General features: G+C 38.5%; 1 protein-coding gene across 2 annotated transcripts in view; it reads left to right on the top strand.

The window, feature by feature from the left end:
- LOC145987882 (BRCA2-interacting transcriptional repressor EMSY) overlaps positions 1 to 17,775 on the top strand; it is a 143,211-nt gene that overhangs the window by 42,569 nt on the left and 82,867 nt on the right. For both annotated transcript variants that reach the window (XM_083122669.1, XM_083122668.1), the window contains exons 5-7: positions 2,185 to 2,411; positions 13,351 to 13,491; positions 17,185 to 17,443. In XM_083122669.1, the coding sequence (XP_082978795.1) occupies positions 2,185 to 2,411; positions 13,351 to 13,491; positions 17,185 to 17,443 (627 nt within the window). The remainder of the gene's footprint in view (positions 1 to 2,184; positions 2,412 to 13,350; positions 13,492 to 17,184; positions 17,444 to 17,775) is intronic.

The raw sequence follows: 17,775 nt of genomic DNA, 5'->3' as shown, positions 1-17,775 counted from the left end.
ATGGTTGTTGGTGGTTACTGCTATAATGAATGGCAAACTTCCACTGCGCAGAGTGGACAAAAAGGCTAAATAAATGCAGCCTATTACCAGACGAATATTTTGGATCCACTTTACAGACATGATATCCCTTCTCTCTATGGCAATGACACATCTCGTGTTGCCATCCACCAGGACAAGGCATCCAGTCATACGGCAAAGTCCACGCAGGCATACATGGATCGGATGGCACGTGAAACGGGTATTCATGCAATCCTCTTTACAGACATTCCTGTGAAATCCCTGATGCCTCTCCCATGGATTTCTGTGGGTTTCCGTTGTTAAAACGAGCCTTGGGAAGCAGACGGCCCCGCACAATTGAGGGTCTTTGGAAAGCTTGTCAGGAGGAATGGGATCGTTTGGACCAATGTGTTCTTCAACGCAGTCTCCTCCAATGGAAACTCCGCTGCAGGGCCATTGTTGCAAAACAGTTGTATCACGTGGAGCACCACCGCTGGTGGCATCACGGATTTTCTTAAGGTGAGGTGGGTTCTAACTTCGTTACCATGGACATGAAACGACCTTCTGTACACTGATGCTTGTTTGTATGCTGACTTTCCAAAGAAGGTTGGATATGTATCTGTAAAGGACGTGAAGGGAGGTTGTTGTTCAATGTATATGAATAATCTATAGAGACTGTGCATGAGATCTTAGGTGTATGGAGAGATAGTGTCCCAATTGTGTACTCGGGTCCCGTTGTTTATGATTTTTGTACAATTTTGTTCACTATTTTTTAGTGTTTATGTTGTGTTCTGTGGGTAAATGTATGACACGTGGATGCGTTTCGTGTAGTGCTGCCATCTATTGTTTTTTTTGAAAAAGTTTCTGACTAATAGTGTCCATATTGGTCTGATCTCTAGGCTGGGTTGGCTGATCGGTTCTGATGTTGCAGTCATAAGTGATGTTTCCTTTAATTTTCTATTGTAGCCATTTTCTTCCCTGTTTATTATCTGTGTTTTACCCCATTGTATTTTGTGGCTGTTTTCCCATGCGTGGGCTGCTAGTTTGGATCTTTCAAAGTATCCCAGCCTGAGGTTTGTTTTGTGTTCCCCAACCCTCGCTTCAAGTGTTCTGCATGTTTCCCCAATGCATTCTCTCCCGCATTCACATGGGATGCTGTGGATCAGGTTGGATCGGAGTGTGTTCTGGAGTGGAATGTAATTCTGATGTTGTATTTCTTGGTTATTTTTTGGATTCTTTCGGATATCCCTTTTATGTATGGTGTGTGGATCATGGCCAGTGTTTTTTTCTTTTGGAAGTGGGTCTGTTGTTTCTTCTGTTCATATTATCGGGTTTATTATTTTGTGTGGGTAGTTATTGGTTTTGAGATCTTTGTAGAGTGATTTCCTTTCATTGGCAAGGTCCTGTTTGGTTTTACATATGTTTTTTTGCTCAGTACACGAGTGTTTTTATTATGCCGGTTTTTATGGACTTGGGGTGGTTGGAGAGGAAGTTTAGATATTGTCCTGTATGGGTAGGTTTTCTGTACACTTTTGTAGAAAGTGTGTGGTCTTGCCTTGTAACTAGTACATCTAGGAAGGGTATAGTTCTGTTATTTTCCACTTCTATGGTGAATTGGATTGTGGGTCTTGGGCTGTTTAGGTGTTGCATAAAGATGGGCAACGTGTGTTCCCCATGTATACACAAAATTAACATTTCACATCTAATAGCACATTTTTGTAGTTACCAGAGTATAAAGTTTATTCCTTTGTAAAGGAGTCCCATTTTTGTTTCTCAAATATTTACAGCAGAATTAATCAATTTTCCATGATTTGCATAACTCACAGGATAATTCAGACCTCAGAAGGTGTCACATCGGTAAATAAACCCTAAATTTCGTGTTTAAGAGTTTATTTTGCATTTTGCAGTTCATTTCACATCAATTTGTGATAAAAATTAACATTACTATGTGTTATTTCACATTTTGCATTTTTGTCAAAAATGAAATATGCATGCCTCTACCTATTGCAAGTGAGATGTACACAGACAAGAGATTACCAAGCAATTCTCAATTGGAAGCATTGACCGTGTGATTTCCAATCCCTTCAAGAGATCACTGTCTGCCAATTTGCTATCTCCTGCGTGCACATGGTCTAACTCTAGGAGTATATTTTGTGAAGTACATATAAAAAATGTTCTCTATTTCAGGAGAAGAATTATCTCCAGCACAACCTAATATCCCAGAAGGAAGCAAAACAGCTCAGCGTGCTTCCAGCCCAACTCCAAACATGATGATGTTTCCTCCTGGGATGTCTATCCAGATAAAAGAGGAGGATGAAGAGAAGGGAAGGAAGAGGCGAAGATCTTCTTCACTTGAACCTCTAGTGCCCGCAGCTGCTCGTCCACCTTCACCACCTGCTCCCCCACCACCCAAGGTATGAATGTTTTTTCTTAGTCTTTACCACAGAGAATTCAGATTATTTCATCGTTTTTATAAATAGTTGCTCATTATATATTTCTGTTCCCATAGTGCTTTGTTCCTTCATGTGATATAGTGTGTAGGATTCCTGCTTAACACACCTTTGCATGATGTAGTTGTGGGTTCGATTCCCACATTGTGAAGAGAACCCAAAAACTACTTGAAGAATACTCCAGTCAAGAAATAAAAGGCCATTGATACAGTTGCCTTGTAATCAAGGTGTCCCAGGTTCGATACCTGGTGGAGGCACATAGTGGTTCGGATTTTACTTTAAACTGTAGGTCCCATCCCGATTAGCCTTACTGTGCATAAAGTGGACTTCAAGCATTAACTCAATCAATCAAAGGCCATTGTGCCACGAGTTCAGTCATTGCCTATCTGAATTTGTGGTAAGGTTCGTAGCAACTTCCGTCCTCCCTTGGTTCCACTTTTCTGCAGGTGTCTGAATTTACAGCATAAGTGATGTTGAATGAATTTGCGACATAAGTGCACAATATGATGCCACTTTGAACCAATGCTGATGCAATTACAAATTATTCAGAATATTTAAAAACATTAATTTATATTCATAATTGGGAAAATAGAGACGCGGTAGTATATAAATACGGAGAAACTAGTACTCACTTTTATCCGCGAAGCTGTTTTTTCTTCTTTTTCGATTAATTTCAGTGGCCACTGCCACCATCCTCGTTGGAACTTGCTGCGCTGTTGCTTGGCGTGCGTCTTGGTGCGTCGTCTGCTATTTCCGGGCGATAACTGCTGCAGTAGTGGAATCCAAGTGTGGTGCGCTTGCCCGCTATCGATGTTTAGTTTGTCCCTACCATCCCACCACTTCCAACCGCATAGCCAAAGCCCTTCTCCCATTTGGCATCAAAGTAGCGCACAAACCCAACTCCAAAATAACTGATAAATTGAACAAGCACAAACGGTACTTCCTCTCTCCCCTTGACAACCCAGGTGTATATGATGCAGAGTGTGAATGCAAGGCTCATTACATCGGCAGGTCCATCAGATCTGTCAATGAAAGAATCCAACAGCACCTAGCAGATGCGAAAAAAGCCCAACCCACTACTGGTCTTGCTAGACATATCAAATACAATAGCCATAAAATTCAAAAGGTTCGAGTCAAACACACTGCCCACACGCTCATAGACACCAAAATCAAGGAAACGCACGCCATAATGCACTTCCCGCACGAACTAAACATCGATAGCAGGCAAGCGCACCACACTTGGATTCCACTACTGCAGCAGTTATCGCCCGGAAATAGCAGACGACGCACCAAGATGCACGGCGCACCTAACAGCGCACCTAGCGGCAGCCAGAGAACTACGAACAAAAGACGCACGCCAAGCAACAGCGCAGCAAGTTCCAACGAGGATGGTGGCAGTGGCCACTGAAATTAATCGAAAAAGAAGGAAAAAACAGCTTCGCGGATAAAAGTGAGTACTAGTTTCTCCGTATTTATTAATTTATAAATATTACATTGCAATTATACCACACCAATCTTCCAAAGTTTTGCCTTGAAATATTTGAAGGTTGACATGTGAGGTAATTGGAATATGAAAAGAGCTGAGATATAATGTAACGTCCGGTAAGATTCCCAAATCTTAGCCCAGATGATGGTAACAGGAAGTAGCATGCTAAGGCTAAAGATGTTAAGAGATTCGAAAATCCACCAGTAATCACAAACTATGAGGTTCAGTCTGTTTAGCACGTTTAGTTTCATTGACATGAGAAAACATGCAAAAGAGACTAGTAAGCAAAATGGGGGGAAGAGAGCAATATGGATCCAACCCCCACTTTACAATAGTACAATTCAAACATGCAACCAAAATAGAACCCTATTCCGTGTATCTCCCAAAAGCAATATTAATCAGGCACTGTTGATGCTAAATAGATTCGCAATAGGTAATAATTAACACTCTTACAATCTATACGTGCTTCTCGCATGAACAAAGTAACGTAAATGCTGTACTCATGCAACACAAATGAATCAAGCATGCCAGCGCATGCGTTCCTTTTTTTTAAAAAAAAAGTTCATTTATGCAATCATTTCAATATTAGTACAATAGACATGCAATTTATCATTACGTTAGTGCTCATGCCAAAGGAAAATACTTACATTGTCCATTAACAAGCACTCACGTGAGAGTAAATAAATTCAACAACGACAAACATTTAAATCAACCTTTTTCAAACAATTATTTCATGAGTATATCTACATGAATCACTCTTGTAATACTTGGATTCAAATTTATATACAGTTATCCCGTATACAGGCACATGTGCTTGCTTGCACCAAAAACGTATAAAATGCATTCAAGTTCTAACTAGAACCATTAATATTTCTTTGTTTCTAATAAGACTAGATTTGTAAAGCTGGCGTAACTCCAAAAAGAATATGGCTTTTGAGAATTTCTATATTCAGGGTTGCTACGCGACTGGAAAACCTGGAAAACAGGGAAAAGTCAGGGAATTTGGTTGGTCAGGGAATAGTCAGGGAATTTTGCATATTTTCTGGAATTTATGCGCATTTTGGAGTTTCAGGAGAACCAGTTACAAAATGAACGAATGATTCATTTCCACTTCCGAATTCGGTTCTTGTGATTCCAGTCCCCCCAAAAGATTCAGTTCAGAAACTTGTTCCTCTCATCATTATGACTTCTAGTCTGTTACGTACAAAATTATGGTTCCTTCGCATTTCAATTCTATATTTATTCACTCTCGGATCTAGGTTCCTGGATCTAGGTTCATTTTGCGACTCGTTCTTGTGAACCTGTTCAAAGACTGGAATTTGGAGAGGCGTGAGATTTTTCCTTAGAGAACAAGCTACTCAAGACGAAACCTACGCACCAGCCATCCTCAGAATTTCTTGCGGAAAAAATGTTGCTTTATCTTTGTGTGTGGTGAGGAAATTTTCTTTCTTCAAGAACACACCCGTTCGGAACCGTTCTCTTTTGATACGTGAAGCAGAGCAGGTTGGTGTTCAGACAGTTCATTGGTTTTGGATCTGCAATAAAGCTTGAAGAGCAGAATTTCACGTAACTGGCTGTAGTTGATGTCACACTGGACAGGTGCGGATGCCGAGTAAAAACAAAGGGACTCACTACTTCGTTCCCCCCGTGAACCCGTTCTGTGAATTTGAGTCCTTCGTTTGTGACCCGTTCAGAAGCAACCTGATCAAGTAGTTCATTTGCTCGTTGTCGTAGTTTTTACATTGCAGAGATGTGTTACACCCGAGAAATTAGTGATTTTATGCAGTATCAGTGACGTCATTATTCAAATATGCACATGTTTTGTGCATGTAGAACGAATTTATTTTTTAAAAACTGGTGTGAAATAGAGGAATTAAACGTACGCTGGTCACATATCATTGTTAGGTTAGGAATGTTGGTTTCATGCCGATAGTAATTTTACGTATTGTTTGCGTGTAGAATGAAATTATGCTGAAAAGTGGTGAAGCCCAAGTTCCTTTTGTTTTATTACGATGTCGTCAATCTACAAATGCAACTTTTACATGGTTCGATTTCGATTTATGTCTGTTAACACATACTGCAGAGTTTTAGCGATTACTTAAGATTTTGTGAATATATGCTTTTATGGTTAGGTTAGGAATGTCAGGTTTGGTTGTCTTAGAATAAAAATAAAGACCCTGAATGCACTCTACTAAGGTTCCGATTTATTTCTACATTCATTCCCACTAGTTTACGATACTTACTGTCGTTTGTCAACTGGAGAATACCTTGTCCATGGAAAGCGTGTATGATTGAGTAAGGTCATTTTGAAGGTTTTTTTTCAAATCCAAATAGTGCTCATTATTTTAAGGAAGGTTCAAATTTCGTGTCACAATGATTGCCAAAATTCTATGATAATTAGTCTTCCTGCTAGGAAAATTTGAAAAAAAATCATAAAACATTCGGAACTGTTACCTTTTAAAAGACAGATTTTGATGTTTTCCATAATATAAACCATGTTTGTTACAACTTGTCCCCTTTCCCACGCTAGGGAGCGCTCGACAGTTTCTGTGCCAATGAGAAACGAGGAAAAAATCGTCTGCTGGGCAGCGAGGAGCGAATGGAAGCCAGAAGAGAGGTGCTTACGTAGACGCTGTTGCGACGTTGCGTATTTTAATTGGCTGCCTGGCTTTGACTTTCCCCAGCACCGAGAAAAGCCAGGGAGCAACTAGCGCGGGAACCGGGGCAGGTTGTAACAAACACGGTATAAAATTGGTTCCAGCATGTGGAAAACTCAAATAATGGAGATATTTGATTCCAAAGCATGGCCCGCGTATATATTTTTTTTAGGTGTATGGTTGGTCACCGGCCCCATTCAAGTTCTGAATTTCCGTAATATGTACTATTTTCAATAAATTAAAAAATATAATCATTAAACTTATTGCATATTTTCTAAAGGTACATGACCTAATTTTCTGTTGTTTCTCATTTGTATTGATATAGGCTAATTGAGGTTGTATACAGGTTACATTGTAAAGCTTTGATATATGCCACATTTTTTTATTGATTTTTTTACACCACCTTAATTGTAATGACTTAGTGAAAATGGGGAGGGAAAATAGTTATTTATTTTTTCATTGAATAGCATTATATTAATCACTTGGTAAATTTTCAGCTAATAACTGTGTATATTCATATTCATAATAATTAACGTGCCTGCATATTTCATTGAAAAACATGAGGTTCAAAAGCAAAAATCATGACGACAAACATGTCTGGAAAAAAAATATTTCTGGTCTGGAAAACCTGGAAAAGTCAGGGAATTTCATAATCAAAAAATGGTAGCTACCCTGATATTGTAACCTTAATTCTACATTAACATTTTTGTTACCATTTTTAATGCTACTAGGATAAGGAATGTGTAGCTAATTTATCTTAGAGATGAAATGGATGGATAAGTTATTTTTGCCCGTACTTAATAACGTAATTTTCTTTCTTTCATTTTACGGCTTTTTGCTTGCATTCTTCTTGGGGAATTATCAATCGTATGTTATTTTATAATGATAATTCTCAAGTCACTTGTAAACTGTAGCTTTAAGCAAAGAACGTGTGCATGCACAAAAATGTCAAGGTTGATGACATGAACAATTTTAAACATTAATTTTGACTTCGCACTTTAAAGTTCGAAATTGGAGGAACATTAAAAGTTTATCGCATTTTACTGATAACAACGAAAAGAGAGTTCTTATCGATCATATTTATGGTCGGCCTTGTTGGAAATAACAGAGTTCGTGAGTAACCCACTTGTTTAAACACTTTCGGCAATCACTGATTTTAAGTTAATTTAATCACAAAAATTACGTATCTGAAGTATTTTGTCATGATGCGAGTTACACACCTAGGATATGTGTGACTACAATGAAAAGTACATGGTACGAAGTTCTTCAAACAAAGCACATGGTTTGCCATAAATTACAAATGGCGCTGTGTTACAGATGGAGTAGACGAAATGTCTCGTGCATAATGTGGCTGGGTCACGTAACCCACTTCGCCTTGCACGGTCTAGAAAGCGATGTTCCTTCCAGCTGATTCAAATGCCGAGTGAAAGTGATTTATCGACAGCAAACAAGCTTGCAATTATAGTGCCGAAAATTGCCACTAGGAGGCAGCATATATCAAAAGGAAGTCAACAAAACCTGACCTCTAGTGGTGAAAACTAAAACCATGACAATTTAACAACTTATATGAGAGACGCTTCACTTCTTTTTACATATGTAACGAAATGTATATTTTTTGTATACATTTAGTTACAATAATTATGGAATTAATTTTTGGCACACATATTTGCTGCAAAATTAATTAAAATTAATAGCATAAGCCATTGACATGTCCCAATTCCCATCTCATTAGCTCATTAGCGTGGTGATGAATGATTCGATGTTGATCCTCACAACTGAGCTGTTCAATTTTGGCAACAATGTCAGGCATTGTGCATCTGAGGGGCTTCCCTGTGTATTCATTGTCCTTAATGTATGTCCGACCAGCTCTGAACCAACCAAGAAAGCTCATGCTTTCTTCCTAAAAAAAAAAGTGTAATCATGGTTATTGCACCTTTCCCCGAGATTTACTCAAAATTTGATGCGCACTTTTTATTCCTGTCTGGATCTATTTCAGAATCACCACCACACACCCCATTCTGTGGAACCCCGATTGTTCCTGGATTTTACATTTTCCTGCATTATATATTCAATCTTCATGGTCCCAACGTAGCAAAATGTTGTAAAATTTTCCTCAATTTTACATTTTCCCCACAATTTTAAGTTTTTCTGGCTTGGTCCCCTAAAAAAAGTAAAATCAAGGTTCCACTGTACACGACTTCAAATAAAGGGATGTGAATGAGTAGTACATTCACCCACCTTCATGAAACTTTGTACACTGACTCCAAAGATATGATTTGTGCTCCTGCAACTGTTGTCCAGATGGCAGCACCAGTCCAAAAAATTCTGGATACCATCTCAGATATAGCCTTATAAATATTTTTAATCACTTTTTCATCTCCAGAAGAGTCCTTTCCTATGAAAAATTACTAAACCCTGCTGAACACAAAGAAGATACTTTCTTATCCTTGTGTGCTTCATTCCTAGAACATGCGACATTACATTACTGAACCTGCAATGTGCTATTGAAAATTCTCTGTTACAATGTTTGCATCTTGCCTTATATTTATTATCACTATCCTTCAACCATCTTTGTCCAACCCCGGCTTGTAAAATATTCACAGTTGTTTCATCTTTTTTGTATCAGAAGATGTTATGTTTACCACTCACCTTGTCATATTGAAACACACTGAATATAACTTACAACAGCACCCATGCACCATCCTTACTGAGTACAAAGAGTGCAGAGGAAGCACAGCCATATGTTGGGAAGTAGAACTGCATACCATCTGTCCCACAATGCTCCACTAACCGTGAAAGAAAAGTTGATAATCTATGCATTTAGAAATACTGATACATTCAAAAATTCTCAAATATGGGCAATTGACATCCCAGAAAAGATTGTCATATGGGATGTGAGAGGATTACTTATCCTTTTGGGACCGAAGCATCTCGATCGAGATACCCAAATGTAACCCTCACGGTACCAAGCGTCTCGATCGAGACGCTGTGTCAAGGTCGTAGTTTTTACGTTATAACTTTTCTATTTTTGGCTAGAATTTTGATTTTTTTTATATTGTTCCTAACACATGTATTTAACACATGTTTCTTGCACGTTTTTTTTCTTCATGAAAATGGAGGTGAAAAGGCGGGAAAAGGGACTTCTCTTTTGCTTCGCTTTTCAAGGTCAAATTTTTGCCGACAAAGGAAGATGGGCTTTGTTGTTCTAAAGCAATGCTTTTCACTCCCATCTGTTAACTGCATTCGAAGGAAACTTGTTTATCAGTATCCGATGTCAAAATGAAAGTTTTCCGTGAGGGTGCAAGCATCGGGTGGCGGAGGGGGAAGACTGGTTGTTGTATCTGCATTGTGAGAATGGAATTTCGAAGCATGCTGAAGGAAACCTTTGTTTTTTTAGCACAAGTGTCCACAAGTTGCGACAGGGGTTACCCTGCACTGTCTAAAAATAGAATTTCAAGCAGCTGCAAGAATCGGTGCTCATTTTTCACTGCGTTCTAGGTTTTCGTCCATGAATGTTGTGCGTAGGTGTCGATTTGTGCCCAAGTGCGAGGACATTTTTTGGGTGGTGACAATTTTTTAAAATAATTTTTTGATGTTTTCTCCCTTCCCCCATATATACGCCAAATTTGCATAAATTTTGCATTTTGTGCATTTTCACATTTTTGGGGGGGAACTAACTAACTAACTAACTAACTCTCTAGCCTTCTTAAACCCGAAGGTTCCCAAACCTATCTCTTTAGCAGTTTTGAAAAATATTTTAGCATTATTCTTAATTGTATTCACATCATCCCCCAGTAAGTCTACATCATCTGCATATGCTAACAACTGAGTCACACCATTTAATTTTAGTCCTTCTTTAGTTTCTTTTACCTTCCTAACAGCATATTCTAAGGCAAAATTAAAGAGCAATGGAGATAATGCATCTCCTTGTTTTAACCCATCATGAATTGTAAATTTGTCAGACATATTAATACCCACACGAATTTTACTTTCTGTTTCACTGGTGCATATTTTTATCATACTAACAAGCTTCTTAGGTATTCCATACTCTACTAATATATTATATAATTTCTCTCTTTTGACCGAATCATATGCTTTTTTGTAATCAATGAATAGCTGATGGACATTTTGATTATATTCCCACTTTTTTTCAAGTGTCTGTCTGATGTGAAAAATTTGATCTGTAGTTGATCTGTTACGTTTAAATCCACATTTGGGTGGGGGGGGGGGGGGAAACGCCATTTTTTTAAGAAAAGTATTTTTGAAGGGATTCCCCTTTCCCCCTCCATATGTACGCCGAATGTGCATAAATTATATATCGTCTGAATCTGTGATTCATTCTGCGTACAACGGTATATCTTTCATATCTCTAGGGCATTTAGTTTCTGAGCTATAGTCATTTCAAGGTACGAGGGTCACTATTTATATTTTGAGCCTTGGCAACACTGATTGAAGTTAGGCGCGATTTGACGTTTGCACGGAATCGTCTGGCATTATTGACCATAACGTACTTCAAATGTTTTGTCAATAGCTTGATTTGTGTTGTTTATGTTGCCTTGGAGATTGCGCGACAACAATAAAATGGAATTAACTCGTGAACATTTTCGTGCAATGATTTTTACGATTTTCGACATGGATTATCAAGACAAGAGTGCATCGATCAACTTACTTCCACATTTGGCGATGAAGCCCCATCCTTTGCCACTGTGAAACGCTGATATAACGAATTTAATCGTGGCCGCCATTCGCTCACCGACCAGATTCGCGAAGGTCGTCCAAAATCAGTTGTTGTTCAAGAAAACATTGATGCTGTGCAAAACCTAATACTGCAAGATCGTAATGTGACATACTGTGAGATTGAGGCAACCATAGGCATTAGTTCCACCAGCATATATAAAATATTACATGATCATTTAGCTGTGAGAAAGGTATGTTCTCGTTGGATCCCACACAATTTGACAAAAACTCAAAAAGACGTTCGCGTCAATTGGTGCAAACAAATGCTCAATAAATACAATGGTGGTGCTTCAAAAGACGTATATAAGATTGTAGCAGGTGACGAATCATGGATATATGCATATTAGCCGGAACGTAGACAGCAGTCGACTGTATGGGTGTTTCAAGATGAACCCAATCCAACAAAAGTTGTTCGCGCTCGAAGCACATCGAATCAAATGGTCGCCTGTTTTTTCGGGAAAACTGGTCATGTGGCAACTGTGCCTTTAGAGGAACGTAGAACAGTCAACTCTGAATGGTACACAACAATTTGTTTGCCAGAGGTCTTCGGTCAAATACGGAAAACAAAGAAACGCCGTCGGATCATTCTTCAACAAGACAATGCCAGCTGTCACACATCTCGTCTAACAACCGACTTTATGAACAGTCAAAAAATCGAATTGATGGGTCATCCGCCATACAGTCCTGATTTGGCACCCAATGACTTCTTCTTGTTCCCGAATGTCAAGAATAAATTGCGTGGACAACGATTTTCGTCGGCGGAAGACGCCGTTGATGCGTTCAAAAACCATATTATGGAGGTGTCTTAAGAAGATTGGAAAAACTGCTTTGACAAATGGTTCTAACGAATGCAAAAGTGTATTGACCATAAAGGAGAATACTTCGAAAAACAATAAAGCAGTTTTCAATGCCAAATTCCTGTTTTTTCATTGTTAGGCTCAAAATATAAATAATGACCCTCGTACCGTTGCATTTTGAAGCTTCAATCAGTGGCGTGCCGACCATTCCTTTTGGGGGTACAACTCAAGTTACATTGGTCATACGACAATGATGCAAATATTTTTCTGTTTCTTACATGCCAGCGATAATTTCTATGTGCATTTTGAACTTTTCATATCCTTTTTTTCGGGGGGTGGGCGAAACCCTTTTTTTTTTTAAAAAAAAAAAGTATTTTCAGTTGATTTCCCCCTTCTCCCTCCATATATATGCTGAATGTGCATAAATTATATATCGTCTGAATCTGTGATTCATTCTGCGTACAACGGTATATCGTTCATATCTCCAGGGCAAATAGTCTCTGAGCTAAAGTCATTTCAATGTACCGCTGCATTTTGAAGCTTGAATCAGTGGCGTGCCGACCATTCCTTTCTGGGGTACAACTGAAGTTACATTGGTCATATGATAATAATGCAAATATTTTTGTGTTCCTTACATGTCAGCGATCATTTCCATGTGCATGTCGACACTGTCATGTACTTTTTTCTTGGGGGAGGGTGCGGGAACCAAATTTTTTCCCCGAAATTTTGGAATTTTGAAAGTTAGCCCCTCCCCCTGCCACATATACGCCGAATTTTCATAAATTTCATATAGTCTGAATCTCTGGTTCATTCCGCGTACAACGGTATATCACTCATCTCTCTAGGGCAATTAGTCTCCGATCTACACTCATTTAATTGAAACTCTGCATTTTGCTCAAAATCGGCTCGGTACCGAGAGGCTTACATGTGAAAATGGCTTTGGGTGCCGAAAGGTTATTAGGGGTCTCTCCCTTAAAATTCATAGCAACCCTGATTAAACGTAGGATTAACACTCCTGCCTTATAAATGCAAAAGTGCTAACCATTTGCTTGCTGTGTAGCCCTATTTACCACACTACATTATGTAAATATTATTTTTGTTGAAGAGTGTGGTAGTACAGACAGTTGCAAGGACCTGACTTATAAGACAGTTCTTCTAGTTTCATGCCAATATAATAATACATGTGTAAACAGGAACATATTTATGTATAATCCAATTTTTTGCAGATGCCAACTGTTACATCACCACAACCTACAACAAGAACTGTGACTATACCAGTGGGAGTGACACCAATGAAAATTACATTAACAACGACATCAACACGAACAACCACCTCAACCACCAACTCTACTGGAACTACACAAAAGGTATGATCATAGTTTGTTAATGTTCAGCATCCACACATTTTTCTGTAAAGCTGTATGCAGCTGGTTATTTAGTATTCAAGTAGCCCCTGTAATATGATAAAGTGAAGAAAAGGAATTCTATAATGTAGTACTGGTACGATTCTACAACCATATGAAGTTGTGTTGATATAATAGTTCATATAAAATGTAATTGTATTACACAATAATATTAAATAATAATAATAAAAAAGCATGATAGATGCCAATGAGTACCCTAATTCAACAATATGCTAAGTAAACATAATTGTATTTTAGGTACTCTGCATAGATATACATGTTCTACTGCCGCATACTTTTTTGGCACTGTGTGCTAAGTAGGGGTCATACAGGGCCAGGTGGAAGTTTAAAAAATACATTTTAGAGCCAAATTTTATGTTTTTTAATATTTTTGCAGATTTTTACAAAAAATCAAAAGAAAAAGTTTCCCAAAGAGTAATATTTTGTAGTAAGTATAAACTTGAAGTAACTAGGTTACATAAGGATTGCTGGAAATCGATACCCTACTCTGGAATAGTTGGCAGTGCTACTTTTATGCTATTGTGTAATACATTTTAATAATTATTTTCATAAAGTATGGTACGATTTTCAACTATACTTGGGGGCCTCCCCGATGGCGCAGTGGTAGCGTCATTACCTTGCAATCGAGGGGTCCTGGGTTCGATAACCGGTGGAGGCACAAGTGGTTCGGATCCCACTTTAAACTGTAGGTCCAGTCCCGATTAGCCTTACTGTGCATAAAGTGGACTTAAAACACCAACTCAAACTCTTGCCCGACCCTGTGGCTGAGTGGTTAGCATATCGCGCTGCGATGCCAAGGGTCCCGGGTTTGAATCCTGGTCGGGCTTGATTGTTTGTGAATGTCGATTCATCAATTTCATCATTTCATCACTCATCCCCATCTTCGCAAATTAGCCAAGAGGCACAAAACGCGAAGTAAAATAAACTAAATCAATCAATCAATCAACCAACTCAAACTCAGCTATACTTGGCATGATTGTAGGTACATAGTAGAGCTACATTTTGGAATTTTTCAGTTAACTTCAGAGTAATGTGGCATCCACAGATTCATGAAAAGTGTATTTTAAAATCTTGTATTTATTTAAAATGGAAAAAATGTGATTGCCTTTGGCCAGGAAAAAATATATCTCATGTATTTTGTGCAATTTGAATTTTCCTGTTGAGGTTTTTTTTCACAAGTTTGGGTTCATGTACTATGTCACATAATCAAATAATGGCCAAAATTATGATTGGATGAATCTAAGATTTTTTACATTGTGCATTGATATGATCTGTCTAGTCCAGTCCAGTGAATCTATAAGAATCAAGCCAAGATTTTTTTGCTGAACTCGTACAAGGAATGGTTTAATTATTCATTTTGGGATATATCAATGTTTTGAGATTGTTTCATTCCTATTTGCATGTAAAGCGATTTGTCAGGGTTTATTTTAAGACTGTTTGATGTACACCAGATGTAAATATTATTTAAATTGGTATTGAGGGAGGATATGCTGCTCTCAAGCAGTGTAGCCAAAAAGTACAGTTGTATATTGTCTGCATGAAGTGTGGTGTGAAAAATTCTATACCCTTATTTAAGTCTGCAGTGTAGAGGGAATGGTCCTAAAAGTAAGCCATGTGGAACCCTTGCCTTTAAAACGACAAGTTTGGAGATTTGTGAGGGTAAAGTTTGAAAGAATGTTCTCTGTTTTCTATTAAATAAATATGATTCAAACCACCTTACAACTAAGTGCCAAAGTTATAATATTTATGTTTGGATATCAACAAATTGTGTTTGACTGTGTGTTGATTGATTTGTGGTTTTAAGTTCACTTTATGCACAGAAAGGCTAATCGGGACTGGACCTACAGCTTAAAGTGGGATCCAAACCACTGTGCCATGTGCCGCCACTGGGACCCCTTGATCACAAGGCGACGATGTTACCACTACACCATTGGGGAGGCTGGACTGTGTGTTAAAAGCTTTACTAGAATTTTACAACACGAGAACTGTAGAACTACGATTGACAATTCCATATTGAATACCAGTGGCTGTTAGGTGCCCCCACTGCTTGGTTTTACTTGCTCCAGTAATGGAAGCCAAATGTGCTGGGATAGGGAGCCAAAGGAACCCAACCCATTATGACCTAAACACATCAGATATAGCAACCACCTAATCAAGAAAATGTTTCCCAAGCATGTTGCACATACTGTAATTGACACAAAAATCAAAGAAACTCGCACCATTATGCTAAATATTGATAATGGATAATCCCAGCATATTTGGCATGTACTGGAGCAAGTAAAACAATGCAATGGCAGACAACACAGTAGACAATCCAGCAACAGCAGCGCACCTAGCGGCCATCGGCATACCAACACAGCCTGGAAACTTGCCAAGCCAATAACTAAAATTTCCGATTATGATGATGACGGTGATCACTGAAATTAATAAAATGAAATAAACATGTGTATATTAATATCTTACCACATCTAAAGTCTTGTAACTAACTAACTAACTCTCTAGCCTTCTTATACCCGAACATTTATGGCTGCAACACAAGCATTCCATCTCTCCCTATCCTGGGTAAGATCAATCCAATCTATTCCATCCTTACCAATTTCCTTTAGTTTCTGTTCATTTCAACGTTATCCCTTCATCTTCGTCTTGACCTTCTTACAGGTCTCTTACCACCAGGTTTCCCAACAAGATTCCTGTAAACTCTTCTTTCCTCTCCCATTCATGCCACATGGCCTGGCCACCTAAGTCATCTTGATTTAAGAATCTGTCACTTTTCTCAATAATGTCTTGTAATATGAATAATTTATTAGTTGTGAGAATACAAGGTTATTTTAGAGATTACTGGCAATATGCCTTCGGTCATTGAAGGAATGGACTGCTTGTTAAATGCTGCTATGTGATGCTGGTCCATACGTTACACAAACAGAAGTGGTACCTTATACAAGGTAGTCAAACGTACGGATCAGCAGACATGTAAAGGTTAAACTGGGTTGCATTAACTCCTTGTGGGTCACAAATCAGCCATACTTGTGCTGAATGGCTGAAGCTGCACCAAGGTGGAGACTCAGCTCATGATAGAAGGCTAAGACTGTGTGAAGCCAAGGCCCAACTTCCTCCTGGAAATTGAGTACAGTGAACATCTGTGACACTTACAGTGATATCTAAAGACTTGAGCAGATTTAATGAATCTTAATTGGGAAGAAATGCAATTTGGAAAATAATTGTTTTCACACATTCATTTTATGACTTACGGGGAGTAGAGAATTGAAACCTTTTTTCCCTTAACTGGCTTATTCATTGTTTTGATTGATTGAGTTAGTGTTTTAAGTCCACTTTGTGCACAGTAAGGCTAATCGGGACTGGACCTACAGTTTAAAGTGGGATCTGAACCACTATGTGCATTCACCGGGCATCGAACCCAGGACCCCTTGATTACAAGGCTACGACTATGCCATCGGGGAGGCCTAGGGTTATTCATTGTAAACATTTCATATGAAAATAGTTTTTGCTTTTACTTTTTGTTTATTTTTCAACATTAAACAAAATAATTTAAATTGTTTTTTTACCTTCATTCATCTAGCTGAAACTCATATGCTCAAAGTATTTTATGACTGTTTTACTTGTGTCCATTACTTGTAGGTTATAATTGTGTCCAGCACATCATCATCAGGCTCCCCAAGTATTCTGCAGAGGTCACTAAGTGTTCCCATAGTGAAGACTGTTTCAGCAACAGGTTCAACAAGCACATTGACTCAGAATCGTGGAACTTCCCTTATTATTAACAACAGTGCACAAAGTTCCGGGGGAGTTAATCAACAGGCTGGTGGAAGCACCATTGGAAACATCGTCACAATATCTACAGGAAATCCTTCAGCAGGAAATATCACTGCTACTACAGGTAGGTAGATGCTTTTGAATTGTGTATTAAAATTAGTTGTTATACAGGGTTTTCAAAAAGTCCTTCCCACATTTAAATTCACTATAACTTTGTAACGAACAGATATATTTCAGTGAAATAAAGTTTGTACTGCACAGCAGTCTTTTAAAGTTTTCTCTGGCAACATTGTCATTGAGAAGATCACGTGACTGCAAGTGATCAGGTGATTCCAAGATGGCGTCAATTCAGGAGGCAGGTGGATTGGCTGCAGAGGATGCACACACATCATGGTATGCAAGGCCGGGAGACCTGGCTCCATGTAAGTTTTGGTTGTGGGGATGTGTCAAGATGGA

This window comes from Lepisma saccharinum, chromosome 5 (assembly GCF_977018435.1).
Source record: "Lepisma saccharinum chromosome 5, izLepSacc3.1, whole genome shotgun sequence".
Taxonomy (NCBI): Eukaryota; Metazoa; Arthropoda; class Insecta; order Zygentoma; family Lepismatidae; genus Lepisma; species Lepisma saccharinum.
This window is presented reverse-complemented; position numbering and strand designations above follow the sequence as displayed.